The following is a 15,333-nucleotide window of genomic DNA, read 5'->3' on the forward strand; positions in this document are numbered from 1 at the left end:
GGACATGCGCACGTTAAAAAATATTCAGACTCGCTTAAAAATATGAGGATTGAGTTGCAAGCCACTCTCATACAAAAATCTTTTATGGCGTTATATGTTCAGGATATCTCTCCATGTCTTGTGCACAGATTTTTGCCCACTATATATTATGTGGGATTTAAACATTGATCTTTTTCATTGAACAAATGCTTTATGTATTGGGTTAGCTATATAATCATTTTTATTATTTTTATTATTTTTATCTAAATAGAAATAGAGAAAGAGAAAGATGCATGCATTTTAGAAGAGTCATTTGTTAGTCCAATGATCCAATGGCTATTGTCCACTTTCAGCACCCCCAAACTGACATTTGTTTCTAATTCCTCACATTATTCTTTTTTACTTTCTTTATTTCCTTCTCACTATCTCTCTAGTCTCTTCTTCTTTCCATACTTAGAATCAACCTTCCTTTCCATAAACCAACAACAATAACAGATTTTGAGAGAGAGAGAGAGATATAGAGAGTTTGAAAAAAAGAGTTTCAAATTAAAATCATGGAAGGAGATGATGAAATAAAGAAGCAAGAAATAGAAGAGAAAGCCATGGATGTTACTCTCAAGGATCTCTCAAAGAAACTTGAAGACTTTGCCAAAGCTAGAGATTGGGAGCAGTATCATAGCCCAAGAAACCTCTTGCTTGCCATGGTTTGCTTTTTCTCTCTCTCTCTCTCTTTTCATCCTTGTTTTACATCTCTTTACTTTCTTTGTTTGTCTTTCTTTGTTCATTAATTTATCTTTCTTTTTGTTTTGAAATTCATGATCAGTTTATGCTGAAGTTTCTTTACTGATCAGTTGTTGTTTGTGTTTAGTTTTACTATGAATGGTGATCATTTTTTCATCCTTGCTTTGTTTTCTTCTCTTCTTTTTTTTTCCTTCTGAAATTCATGGTGAAACTGTTTTTTACATGACTTTTTTTTTCATTTTTTATTCATGAGAAGATTTCTGAATTAATGCACTGTTTGCTTTTAAGTTTATACTGTGAATGCATGATTCTTTGGAAATCATCTTGTCACCCATGCTTTGTTTTCTTCTTCTTTTTTTCTTTCCAACTTTTTATGGTTTGGTTCTCTCTTTCTTTTAACTTCTTCTGAAATTCATGGTCAAACTCTTTTTACATGATTGCTCATTAATTCACTGTAAATTTTACTGTGAATGCATGATTCTTATGTAATATCTTTTCATCCATGCTTTGTTTTTGTTTTTGTTTTTGTTTTTTTTTTTGTTTTTTTTCTGAAATCATGATCAAATTCTAGTTTAATAACTACTCATTTGTATGCAAATATTTCTAATTTAATTCATTGTGTTTGTGTTTAATTGTGCAATGAATTCATCATCAAACTCTAATTAGTAATTTATAACTCATGTTCTTTCTCTGTGATTAATTAATGATGATGATTGAATAACACTATTCATGCATGATTGTTTTTAAAAACATCTTAAATCAAATAATTTGATATGATTAGAACAAATCGTTGGGGATTAATCTTTATAATCAATATTTATTATATTCTTTCTCCTATTCTTTATAGAAATAACGGAAAATTACATATATGCCCCTATACAAATATTGTTTTATAGGGGTATATATGTAAATAAAACATTATAGTAATCTAATTGTGAGAATAAATGCTACTTTTTCTTTATCTTTTGCACTCCTTTTCTCTTAAAAAAAACTCTTTCTTATCTTGAGTTCTTATTCTTGAGCATCTGTTGACCAAATTTATAGTTATTTTATTCATAAGAAATGCCAAAATAAATAATTCTCTTAATATTTTTCTTAACTTTTGTTCATGTTAGAAAGAATCTGAATTCATATATTTGAATTTAAATTATTATTATTATTTTGTCTTTTTTCATTTTTGTCCTTGAAAAGGACCATTTAGTAAAAGAATGATAATTCAAACATTTATAAGATGTTTTTTTGGGGCGTTGTTTTTTGTTTTTTAGTGTTTGTTTTTATATATAAGACACGTTTTCTGATTAAAATTTACATAGATTTGTTATCAACCACGTTCTCAGAATTAAAATCTACAAAAATTTATTATCAATTGTTGGATTGTAATCCACTGAATTATACATTTCAATTGCATAGTATCTGTGCTTATAAATAGTAACACAAGTAAAAAGTGGCAATTCAACTGTCGATACACTTCAGCTACATATTATTACTACGCTTATAAATAATAGCATAATAAAAAAAAAATAGGATGTACAGTTTTTTGATTTGAACTATTCAGTCAATTTTAGTACAATATCTCAACAAATCTTAACCGTTCAACTCTATTTCTGCTACACATACAACAACTATTTATAAACAAAACAACAATTAATCAACCCAAACTAAAACCCCATTAACACTCATTGTACTCTTTAATTTGCACCGTGCTCAACTGCGAAACGTTCTACGAACGTCTGCAATTGATATTTTCTCTCATATATATATATATATATGATTTTTTTTCAGTATTGTTAGCAAATGCTTAACTAAATTAAAATATTAAAAATTTAATTAATTAATTTTTTTAATTTGAAAATATGATCAGGTTGCTGAAGTAGGAGAATTATCAGAAATTTTTATGTGGAAGGGAGAAGTGGCTCAAGGCCTCCCAAATTGGGATGAGTCTGTCAAAGAACATCTTGGTGAAGAACTTTCTGATGTTCTCTTATATCTTATAAGACTTGCAGACATTTGTGGTGTTGATCTTGGAGATGCTGCATTAAAGAAAATTATTAAAAATGCAGTTAAATATCCTGCAAATAAGTAAAATGAACTGTTGAATGTTGTTATTGTTGGTCTTATTCTGGTATTATTATTGGTATTGTTATCAATAACATGTTGGTGGTTTTTGTCTTCATGTTTTAAGTTCAAAAACAAAGTTATCATATTTAATTAAAACTAAGTTTGAAATCAAATCATGATCTTTGTTTTTTCTTTATATTCATTCAAATTTCACTTATTCACGTATTGTTCCACTAAGTTGACTGTTGTTATTGTTGGTATTATGGGTGGTATTTTTATTGGTATTGCTATCAATAACATGTTAATGGTTTTTGTTTTCATGTTTTAAGTGCAAAAACAAAGTTATCATATTTAATTAAAACCAAGTTTAAATCAAATCATGATCTTTGTTTTTGCTTTATATTCGTAGTGAGTAAATTATTTTAATAAGGCACTGAATTATATGGAACTATATGGTCCTTTCTCATTTTAGGGTCCAAATTTCAATTTGAATAAAAATAGTTACCGAGCTTTAATTTTGTTTTTACCAAAGTGATTATTTGAGAGATTTTAACATATTTTTAATGATGTACATGTTGAAAATTCTCGATTATTATATATATGATACATCATCTATTCTGTTGACAATTTCATCTCACTTGCTGACAGAGAATTTTCGACATCACATAATAAAAAATCGGCCAGAATCTATCGAAAAATCCTATGGTGAAACAAAATTGAATTGAGTAATTATATTAATTCATATCGAAGTTTAGACCTCAAAATAATAAAAAAAATGGCATAGTTTGATGATCTATAAAAAAAAAAATTATCCTATTCATAATTTCATAGTGTTCAAACTTCACAATTGATCCTTGACTATATCAAAGTTTTTATTTTGATCCGTAAACTCAAAAAATGGTTACTTTGATCCTTGAAATAAACATTGCTGTGTAGCTTATGGACTAATATCTTATAATTTGGAAAAATATTGCAAACATATATGAAAAATTAAATGGAAGAGTGTAAGGATGATAGAGAGAGAAAATAAAGGAGGGTAAAATATAGGGGTCAAAAGATAATTTTACATTATATTCCATGGCAAATGAAAAGTGAATTATATGAGTTACAAGGGTTGATTTGCAAAAAAAAGGCCCAACAAAGAGCCCAGCCCATCGATAATAGCAATCAAATCAAGACCGTTAATTATCTATCGAACGGTGATAACCTTTCAGTGTTTGCTGTTTGTTATTATACACGGGATCCCAAAGCATGTGTTTTTCTCGTTTTGGATTTCATTGCGAGTGCGAAGACTCAGAGACCACTCTAGCGCTCTCTTCTTCCATAAACCCTAGGCTTTGATCCACTCGAGAAACCCTAGATCTTGGCCTTCTGTGGATCCGGCATGGCCAGAGGCCTCCGCTTTCTCGGAATTCTGGCCTTGATCTATGCCTCTTTGTCCCTCTGCATCGCGGCCAATGTCCGCCCCATTTCCGACGCTCACCGCTCCGCCGCGCTCGAGCTCTTCGCTTCCCCGATCGACGGATCCTTTGGAAGGTTCGGTGATCTTTGAATTCTATATCTTGATCGTAATTTGGTTTTGTTCTCTTTCATTCTCTGGGTTTTCAAGATCCAATTTTTATTGTTTAATGATTGTGAGTGCTTTTCTATGACTTAGTTTCTCGAAATTAGCGTTTTTATGGTTTAATTTTGGTATATGGACTACCATTCTGGTGCATCTTACTAGAGACTTGCGCGGTACTAAAGATCCGATTTTTATCACTCAATGGTCTTGAATGACTTTCTAGCGATTTTGGGTTTTGATTCCACTATATAATCTAGAATCCTTGTGTATCTTAGAAGAGACTTATGATGCACTAAAGATTTGATTTTTATCACGCAATGACCCTGAGTACTTTTTATGGCTTAACTTCGAGAAATCAGCGATTTTGTGGCTTACTTTTGTTTTATATTATCCTGGTGCAGCTTAGAAGAGACTTATGAGGCATTAAAAACTCTGAAAAATCTGGGATTGGAGAGGCCTGGTGATGCTAAAGAGAAGGCGTGCCCTGTTGTTGTTGAAAAACTTGGGTCAACATCTTCTTCACTGAAGGACTTGTTTCAAGCAGTGAGAGTGAATAGTGTTGTTGGATGCCAAATTGACGCCAAAACTTTTGCGGTATTTTGATAAGATTTTAAATGCTTTCTAATCTTGGCAATTTTTTGCAACTTTAGCGATTGTACCAATTTTGTTGTGTCAATTGATGTGTGCTTTTCTCTTGCAGGATGTTGCTTCTAGAATTCAAGCTGTTATAAAAGATACTAGTTCATTGGAAGACTTCTACTATTCTGTGGGAAGTTTGCTTCTCGTCAAGGCAAGGCTCTTGCACAACTTATTGGTTATTCATTGATTCCATATGCTTTGAATTGTTTAACTATAGTCATCCTTTTATGTTTGCCAACTTAATTTCTTTATTAGGTTTGGTAACTTTGGCTATTTTTGGATCTTAACACTTTATGAATGTTGGTACTTAATTTCAGTCTTTGTTATGTTCAAACTATTTTCCCTTTCAAAAACAAGAATTTTTTGGCTGACTTTGGTCGTTATATATTGTGTAGGATCAAGGCTCAAGTGTAAATCTGCTAGATGCCAACGACATATTTCATTCTATTAAGGTGACTTCTGTTGATTCTGCATAATGATATTTTTCGTGTCTATTTTTGGATAATGCATAATCACATCTGCCTTGTGTACTATGTTCCTAGGCACTTAGTCAAAGTGATGGTAGATGGCGTTACAATTCCAATAGTGCTGAATCTAGTACTTATGCTGCTGGTATTGATTTTTTTTAGTTTTTTATTGTAGTTGTGAAACAAATTATTGACTTTGCTTTGGATTTTGTGTTATTGGCATATATTTATTTTTTACGTATTTGGGTTTGCTTCTAGTGAATTATAATGTGCACCGATTTGTATGGTGCGGCGCCTTGTGCTTATCATTGACTTTTCATGTATTGTACACAGGGTTGGCACTTGAAGCACTTGCTGGAATTGTTTCCCTTGCTGATTCAGAGGTGGATCAATCCATGGTGAGTAGCTGTTTATCACAAAACATGAAATATTCTTTAGTGTGTAGGCCTCTGCCATTGCCTATTGGTTGCTCTTTTGGACGTTCTTATGCTTACTCAAAGTTTCCTTGCCCATGAGTGTGGCATGCCTTTGAGATGTTTCTGAATTTTGTGAAGTTGGCTCTTGGTTATATACATAAAATTTTTCCTCTAACAGTTATTATTATTTTTTGGCAGATTGAAACTGTGAAAAATGATATCGTGAAACTGTTTGATAGCATTGAAAGTTATGGTATGCTTTTTCCATCTGTTTTTTTTTTGTTTTGTGTGTGTGTTATTCCCTTTACACAAACCTGCTTCTTTTTGTTCCTTTTTACCACTTTGATTAATCTCCTTATCCTCCGACGAGTGCAGTGCCAGTGTGTCTGAATAAAAAAACATTTAGTGATCTATAATCCTATGTGTATTTTCTGTGTTTATGGCTTGATGAATAAACAAAATATTTATTTGCATATAGAAAGTTTTTCACTTATTTTAAGCTTTCCCATTCTGTTTTTGGTGTTTGTTTAGCTAAGAACTTATTGTCATGGATGGCTTAGTTAGATACTTATATGGTTCACTATTGTTGAATTACTGATTGTTGACCAGCATTTGGAGAAAAAAAAGGCAGTTTGAGTGCACAACAAAGTTCATGGGAAGATTGGAAAACTTGGTTTCTTCCATATATGGTGCTGCAACTCACATTTGTGCTTGAAATGAAATTTGCACGATGCAAAACTGTTATTATTATTTAATACATTTAGAAGCAAAACCATCTTTGAAGAAAGTTTGTCACATGGGTTAGCAGACAGCTTAGTATATCATCCATATTTCTGGTGTTAGTATATTACAGTCGATGTTGCTGATCTAGGGAACTGTGCTATAATTGCTAGACAGTGATACTAAGCTCTTGATGTTTAATTACTTTGATTTATTTTCCTGCTGTAATTGCTTTTTCTATACTTGTTTACTTGTTGTAGATGATGGGTCATTGTTCTTTGATGAGAAGCATGTTGCTACTAGTGAATATAAGGGCCCTGTCACAACCACATCTTCAGTAGTTCGGGGAGTTACTGCATTTGCAGCCATAGCTTCTGGGAGTCTAAATGTTTGTCCTTTTTAACTAATCTTTTGTTTCTGCTTTCATGGATATGGCCATCTGCCAACTTATTATCATGTGACTATTTTGATGCAAAAATTTGCAGATTCCTGGTGATAAAATTTTAGGGCTGGCAAAATTCTTCCTTGGTATGGGGGTTCCTGGCAGTTCCAAAGATTTGTTCAACCAGATTGATTCTTTATCACTCTTGGAGAACAATAGGCAAGAACTTGCTATAGAAGTTTTATGCAGTACTCAATTTATGTTTCTGAATTCACATTTTTTAGATTCCTGACTTCCTGAATTATATAACGAATTTCGTCTCATTTTATATAATAACAATTTTTGTACCCTTCATTTGTGAGTAATATATTTATTTAGTAAAATTCCCCATTTGAAAGAATATGAAACAACATTTATTTGACTATCATGGTTCATATTTGATGTGCAACTAATTTTCTTTTGCAGGGTTTCTATTCCCTTGATTCTGTCACTTCCATCAACCGTACTTTCATTAAGCTCTAAAGATCAACTCAAGGTTTGTGACTGGTTTGTCTTTCTTTTTTAAATCTTGGGATGCACTACTTTTCTTCTGTTTGACCGGATTAAAGTAATTCACTTTGGGCAAAAGAAGAAAAAAGTTAACAGGAATTGTGTTTGATTATTTAGTCTGGTATTAAAGCTTTTGTTTTGCTCACTTGGTTCAGGTTGAAGTAAATACAGTGTTTGGATCTGCCGCACCTCCATTAACAGTTAAACTTGTCCAAGGATTCAGTTCTGCTTCAAAGGAAGTCCCTGCTTTGGAAAATCAGGTAAAGCGTTATACTGAATTGTTTAACAATGTGCATGGATATGACAAATTTACACTATGGTTAATTTTGTCCTATATGCTGAATAGGCTATTATGCTAATGCTCACCCATGGACTTGTTATGATATTTTTTGGTGTATATTATACTTCAGGAGCTCAAATTTGATGCAGAAAATGGTGTCCATTACTTGGATATTCTACCTTTGAAAGTAGATGTTGGAAAATATACATTAGTTTTTGAGGTAATCTTAAAATTAATGTAGATGGATCTTCTGATTCCTCTTTTTAAGGAAAATGTCTTTATTGGGAATTGATTTGATCCATGTCTTTTCAGATTTCTCTTCATGATCCTGAACATTTGAATACCTATGCCACTGGTGGTCAGACAAAGACATTAGTTTTTCTCACTGGAATCATCAAAATTGACAAGGCAGAAATTACGATTTTGAATAGTGACGTTGGGAATGTGGAGACCTCACAAAAGTAAGGATTATCAAAACCAAGATAAATTATTTGCGATATGTGTCATCTCCATCCAGATATGGGGAGAGGCTTGTGAGATCGTGATCCATATGTGGATTCCAACACCAGTTTCCTTATGTATATGGACACTGATAAATGGGTCATAGTTTGTTGATAAAAAACAGGAAATGTAAGCAAGGGAAGCCTTCCAAATAGTCAAAAGTCCCGATCTTGACCTTTAAATGTGTCACCTAATGGATATAATTTTTTGTTGGTCATTCTTGTTTGCATACTCTAGATGTGCAATGCTAATTTATTCTCTTTTGTTGCAGTGTTTTAATTGAGTGGTATTTGCTAAATGAAAAGCATATTTGTGGCTAATTTTTTGTGGCCTCTTGTTGCAGGTTGGACTTATCCGGGGACAGTGCAGTTGCCTTATCCGCCAATCATCTGCAAAAGTTGCGTTTATCTTTCCAGCTGACAACTCCTCTAGGACATGCTTTTAAACCTCACCAGGTTTTCCAACTAACTTTTAAGCCTAAGGAAGGGTAAATATACTGTGTGGTAGTTAATTCCTGCTGGGCAATTTTTTGCAGATGTTTCTTAAACTGAAACATGATACCAACGTTGAGCACTTCTTTTTATTCGAGAGCTCTGCAAGACAGTTCAAAATCGTACTAGTTGAGTTTCTTTCCCTTCTTTTGCAAGGCAGTAGCAAAATCTACCTCTTTGAATTGGATGGATATTATGTTTGATATGTCCCTGATTATTTTCTCTTTTATAGGACTTTCTTGGCCTTGTTGAGAAATTCTACTACCTCTCTGGGAAGTATGACATCGAAATTACTGTTGGTGATGCTGCAATGGTGATTTCCTTTATTAAATTTTAACGCACTCTAATTTATATTGATTGTTAATTTTCTAATCCACAAGAAAATTCTTTATGTTTTTGCTATTGAACTGCACCTTTCTCTGAGTTTACAGGAGAATTCTTTCCAAAGAGCTCTTGGGCATGTCGAGTTAGACTTGCCCGAACCACCAGAGAAAGCTCCACGACCTCCCGTCCAACCTGCTGATCCTTACTCTAGATTTGGTCCACAAAAAGAGATATCACACTTATTCCGGGAACCTGAAAAGCGGCCACCACAAGAGCTTTCTCTTGCATTCTTGGCTCTTGTCCTTCTACCCCTCCTTGTTTTCATCATTGGGGTATGGTTTAGACTATTCCTATGCACCATACACTCATAATTATTTGAATAATTCTAATTTCTCTTTTAATGGATATTAGTTCTAAATGTTTACAATATTTTTTCGTAATCCACTTACAGCTAATCCGTCTGCGAGTAAACTTGAAGAACTTCCCATCATCACCAGTACCTGCTGTCTTTTCTCTACTCTTCCACATTGGCATCGGAGCTGTTCTAGTCCTCTACGTATTATTCTGGTTGAAGGTACTCTTTCATCTTCACCAACTAAAACATATTCAGATACTTATTTTAACCTTTAGGGGCCGTTTGGTTCACAGTAATGATATATTACCATGGTAATGAGATTACCGTGGTAATAAGGTCAGGAATGTTATATATTGGGAATGTTTGTGATAATGTGAGATTACTATGTTTGGTTGAGAATTTATATTACTAGTGATCTTTCATTATCACGGATGAACACCTATTTTGGTGGTAATCAGATTATCATCTTATTCAGTAATATTTCATTATTGGTAATCTCACGATTCTCACATTACCATCAACATTATCGCTTCTATATTAACATTACTATTGCTACAATAATTAAACATGGTAATTAAATATTTTACCACCATATTTCTGGTAATATTTTCACATTACCGCGAACCAAACATAGATACAAACATTATTTCCATTTTTAAGTATCAGAATAAATTGTTGACTATAGTTTAGGTACGAAAAGTCCATTTACACTTGATTATGTTCGAGGCTGGATTAATATCTCTTACCTTATTTTCGAACAGCTGGATCTCTTCACCACATTGAAGGCCCTGGGGCTTCTTGGAATCTTTCTCATATTTGTCGGCCACCGGACCTTATCACACCATGCATCAATCTCATCGAAGCTGAAATCATCTTAGTTTGATGCAGCATTTATCACCGGATTTCCGTATTTCAGTTTTGTAGACCACCGTGGCGACCTTCGCAGAACTCACATCCTCGTACCATGCAATAGAGATCGCAGACATTTTCTTAAGGTTATCTTTGAGTGTTAGGATGCAAACTGAAGACAGATCATGTTAAATTAAGGAAACATTGAGTTATAAACGTAGTATTTAGATGTTAATCGCTTTCTGATAACTCTGATAAAAGCTGGTTTTCTCATTAATAAATATGGAGATTTGAGATTATTTCTTGTTTTTTTGTTTCCCATTTCCTTCATTGTCTTTTATGCATATAGGATGTGAATTCAGGTTCATTGTCTTTTATGCATATAAGATGTGAATTCAGGTTGGTAATGAATGATGAATATGCAGATTTAACACTACCGCTTGTTTGGGTAGATCAAAATTATGGCATAATCCGTATAATATATGACAATTTAATATTTTATGAGAATTATATCATATAGGGCTGTTTGAGTACTTAATTTAAATTCAAATTTGGATTTATTTAATATGTTTGATTAAACAACTATGAACATATTTGGGTATAAATCAAAATTCTGTATGACACTCCCTCTGTTCCTTTTTATATGTCGCAAATCCATGTTTTTTTTTTAATATGTTATTTTTTAAAATCAAAAAGCATTTATTATTTTTTTCAAAATTACTTTTAATTTTAACACTTAATTAAGAGAATAATGTGAAAATATAAATTAGAGGTAATTTTAAGAAAGATAATTAATTTTTTATAAAATTTTTATAAAATAACTAAATATTTTTGATACGTAAAATTCGGTTAAGATTAAAAAAAAAAAAGATTAAGTTTTTACTTCAATTTTTCCAAACACGCACAAGCTGGAAACAATTAGCATTTTTGTGTTATGAATATCAAAGAACATTTCAGTCTAAAAATTGGAGAAACAATAAAACAGTAGATTAAGTTTAAGTACTGAATTTGCAGGCATAAGTACACTGGAAAGAAGAAACAACCAAAATTGATAAGAGATTTGCATCTCTATGGCTACAACATGATCTTGTACTGCACCAACTTCTTATGTAGTTCAGCAGCCTCATCTCCCATACCGGCAGCAGCCACTCCTTTCACTAACTCAGCATACATCGATTTCTTCGGCTTATTACAGCTCGTAATCATCATCTCCAACACCTTAACAGCCATATCGATCATCTTCTTCCTACAAAGCATTTGAATCACAAGCACAAAAGTACCACCTCTAATTCGGCATTTTATCTTCTTCATCTCATTCAACATCTCCAACGCCTCGTCCGGCATGCCTTTCTTGCAAAATCCCATTACCAGTGATCCGAATGTAATGTCGTCAGGGCTTATCCCGTCTTTGACCATCTCATCAAATAGAACCATAGCTTGCTCGATCTCCCCCTTCTTTGCGAGCCCATCGATGAGGGTGTTGTAAGTGATTTGAACCAAGGAGTAGCCATTTTCTCTCAGATAATGAAGCAAATCCAAAGCCTCTTTTGTCAACTCTTCTTTGCACAATGCGCAAAGAAGAATGTTGTAAGTCACGATATCAGGACAACATCCCTCGGAAATCATCTTATCCAAGACATCAATCGCCCGGTCCAAAAGACGGTACTTACACAAGCTATTGATTAAGATGTTGTATGTGACAACGGTGGGAGGAGATACACTATACATGATTGAAAGTATCTCATCTGCTTCCTGCCACTTACCACTGCTGCAGAAACAATGAAGCAAGGTATTGTAAGTCACTGCATTTGGTTCAAATCCGTATTTCAGAAGGCCCTCAAGTACCACTTTTGTGTTCTCGCATTTGCCTTCTTTGCATGTCACATTTAAGAGGGAGTTATATGTCACAGTGTCAGGATAGCATCCTTCGAATGTCATATCCTCCAAGACTTCCATTGCCCGTTCAATGCCGCAATTCTTGCATAAGAGTTCAAGAAGTACCGTATAAGAGATAAGGTATGGAGGATGGCCCTTTCTCAACTGATTTTTCCAAAAGCAAATGGCATCATTGTACATGCCTTGGTCAAACATGCACCGAAATAAGGTATTGTATGTGATCACATCAGGCGGGCAACCTCCGAATTCCATGTCTTCCAAAATATTGAGAGCATCATTCAACTGCCTTTTCCTGCAGAAGCCCCCAATCAATTTGTTGTAGGTTATGATGTCAGGAACGCCACCAGACAAAACCATTAACTGAAGAACACGGCTGGCCTTATCCAATCTATCACTATTCACTAATCCCCGGCTTACATTCACGCAAGATTGGACGTCAGGAACCTGGCCTAATCTTGCCATGAGGTCAATCAAATTAGAAGCCTCCACAATCTTCCCACTCTCGCACAAACTCTGGAGGATATCATTGTTTGTTATTTCATCATGGTCGACAAAGTACCCATCCATATGTCCTGTTCCGGAGTTCGAATTTGATGGAGCCAAGGATTTAAATTTACTAGAGACCACCGCCCTTTCCAAACTAAGGTTAGCATTATTAACTCCACCTAGTTGAACCCCTGGCAATGACCCCTTTGAAACACCGATTGTATCGTTTTGCGAGCAATCAAGATGAACAGCAGAAACTCTTATTGGCAAACATCGATGAATGGTGTATTTGGTGTTTGAGTGAAAGTATGGAGAATGTAAACCATGAATATAATGAACTCCACCAATTGATTGCTGAGTGAAAACCATATAGCCCATGTCTTCTATTCCATCAAAGAATTTTCATTCAAGAACATGGCAAGTGCACATCTGAATGACAAAATTGGTATAACATAAGAAAGCAAGCATCTTTCTTCAAAATTTGTAAAATAAATAACTTAAATTTTTTTAAAAAAAAAAAATATGAGGACCGAAAAACTTTATTGAATCAAATTACTTACAGAACAAATATAAAACATGCACCTCATCTGAAGAAATTCATATATCAAAGCATTTGAAAAAAAAAACCAAATCAAATACTCATGCTAAAATATCAACAATGCTAAATGTGATCAGAGAACACAACAAGAAGATACAAAAATGTTTGAGTTTTGAAACACAACATATGATAACTGAATGACTTAGAACACACACCTTATCCAAAGGAATGCTCATAAACCAAATACTCATACTAAAACACCAACATACTAAAAAGTAAAAACAAAAAGAATTCAAGAAAAATGTGATCATAGAACACAAAATATAGGCACAAAATCTTTAATTTTGAAATGCAACATATGAGAATTCAATTTGCTTATAAATAACAGAGTAAAAACAAGCACCTTATCCAAAGAACAGCTCCTAAATCAAAGCATTCAAAGTACCAAACCTACTTAGATATCAACACACTCATTCAAAATAGAGTGTTGTAATAATAAAAATGAAACTAGACAATCAAAAAGGATACCAATATATTACATACTTCAAAATATTAGAAATATAACCAAACACCAGATAGTTTGTTGGAGAACAGCAATGCCCTAAACGAGCAAAAGAACCCTAATTCCATTTAACAGACAGCAAACATTCAACTGGGGAGCTACAGTGATTTCTAGATACCAAATTCTTCAATTGAAAAAAAAAAAGGAAGTTCCATGGATGAAATCAACGGGAGAAGAAGAATTTGAAGAGACTTACACGATTTTCACATCAAAATCCCTCCTTTATTGTTGCTCCTTCAAGGGTCTAAGGAAAAAGAAATTAGGGTTTCGAGGGATTGAAAGATTGGGTGGAAAACGGGGTAGGGTTTTAGAGGGACACTGCCACGTCATCATCTCCAGGTGGAAACCTGGTAAAATTTCATATAAACCCTTGTCCTTATCACAATTTGAAGAAAGTCCTTTATCTTTTTGGGATATTTTTGTTTTACATATGCACCCTTATAAAAATCAAATTACAAACATGTCCTTGTAAAACGTATCTTTTTGTGTATACCACCCTTGAAAGTTTTTTATTTTAACATGGAGTATTATAATAATATTATTAATTTATTTATGAATAAAAAAACTCAAATATCTTTTGTATTCTTTAGATATACATTATTTATTTACATGATATTTTTATTATTTTGAGTTACAACTTCTTATAGAACAAATTTATTTATTTAAACATTAATGTGTAAATCTTACATGGTTTTTCTATTAATATACCGCTGAGTTTGTAACCTCGATGAAACTAAATATCAAGTATACTCTTTAAAATTCTAGTTTTTTCATATGTATAACTAACCCCATTAAAATATATTGTTAAATGTTAAATAACAAAAATTGATGCATATACACTCCTAGAAGAAATTTAAGCTAGCTAATTTTATTAATTATATTTAAATAAAAACTAACACCTCCATAGAAATTTGAATAAAATTCTATTTGTATTATTATAAAAATAAATATTCATATAATTTAGAATATATATCTTGTTAACATATATATATATATATATATATATGCAAAAAGAATAAAAATTAAGAGCATACATAACATTTTGTTTTATTAAGAGTAATGCATGTCATTAGTCGATTTTTTTAGAGATACATAAGCAAAAATATAGAAAAATACTTGAAATAGTAAAAATTTCAAGATATAAAGATAAAAAATATTTAAGTAATTAAAGTGGTGCATGAAGATGCACCACCAAATGCTTTCACGAATATTATCATTGCAATGCACATGCATCATTTCAATCAATTCTAAAAGCTTATTGAAAAACTTATGCAGTCCCCCATCATAAACGTAGCAGATGTGCACTTGTATTAATCTTGTCCATGTAGAATCTTGAAAATAACGCACATGAACATAGAGACACGATCAAATGAATCATTGGGTGTAAATTGAGCTCCACATCTATTGAAATAAATTATAATTCTTTGATGATATACATAAAAAAAAAATAATAAAATTGAAGAGAAGGATTCTATATTCTTATTATTATAAAATAAATATTTATATAATTTATAATATATCTTGATTATATATGTG

General features: G+C 32.7%; 3 protein-coding genes across 3 annotated transcripts; 2 read left to right on the forward strand and 1 right to left on the reverse strand.

The window, feature by feature from the left end:
* The first annotated feature begins 268 nt into the window (after nt 1-268).
* On the forward strand, nt 269-2,939 carry LOC120276264 (dCTP pyrophosphatase 1-like). Its single transcript, XM_039282987.1, has 2 exons — nt 269-683; nt 2,582-2,939. The coding sequence occupies exons 1-2, from the start codon at nt 534-536 to the stop codon at nt 2,801-2,803; spliced, it is 372 nt and encodes a 123-aa protein (XP_039138921.1). The 5' UTR covers nt 269-533; the 3' UTR covers nt 2,804-2,939.
* A 1,122-nt stretch (nt 2,940-4,061) lies between these two features.
* On the forward strand, nt 4,062-10,614 carry LOC120275683 (dolichyl-diphosphooligosaccharide--protein glycosyltransferase subunit 2). Its single transcript, XM_039282349.1, has 19 exons — nt 4,062-4,314; nt 4,744-4,936; nt 5,043-5,132; nt 5,377-5,433; nt 5,524-5,593; nt 5,782-5,846; nt 6,063-6,117; nt 6,845-6,972; nt 7,070-7,185; nt 7,432-7,501; nt 7,671-7,775; nt 7,926-8,015; nt 8,108-8,256; nt 8,640-8,751; nt 8,832-8,915; nt 9,020-9,100; nt 9,219-9,443; nt 9,563-9,685; nt 10,228-10,614. Exons 1-19 carry the CDS (start codon nt 4,163-4,165, stop codon nt 10,342-10,344), a joined length of 2,082 nt encoding a protein of 693 aa, XP_039138283.1. The 5' UTR covers nt 4,062-4,162; the 3' UTR covers nt 10,345-10,614.
* Nucleotides 10,615-11,280: 666 nt separating this feature from the next.
* Nucleotides 11,281-14,078, reverse strand: LOC120276366 (pentatricopeptide repeat-containing protein At1g08610-like). The gene is made up of 2 exons (XM_039283092.1): nt 13,996-14,078; nt 11,281-13,126 (listed from the first exon to the last, which is right to left on the reverse strand). The coding sequence occupies exon 2, from the start codon at nt 13,073-13,075 to the stop codon at nt 11,390-11,392; it is 1,686 nt and encodes a 561-aa protein (XP_039139026.1). The 5' UTR covers nt 13,076-13,126; nt 13,996-14,078; the 3' UTR covers nt 11,281-11,389.
* Between the last annotated feature and the right edge of the window lie 1,255 nt (nt 14,079-15,333).

The sequence above is a fragment of the Dioscorea cayenensis genome, chromosome 14, assembly GCF_009730915.1.
Source record: "Dioscorea cayenensis subsp. rotundata cultivar TDr96_F1 chromosome 14, TDr96_F1_v2_PseudoChromosome.rev07_lg8_w22 25.fasta, whole genome shotgun sequence".
Taxonomy (NCBI): Eukaryota; Viridiplantae; Streptophyta; class Magnoliopsida; order Dioscoreales; family Dioscoreaceae; genus Dioscorea; species Dioscorea cayenensis.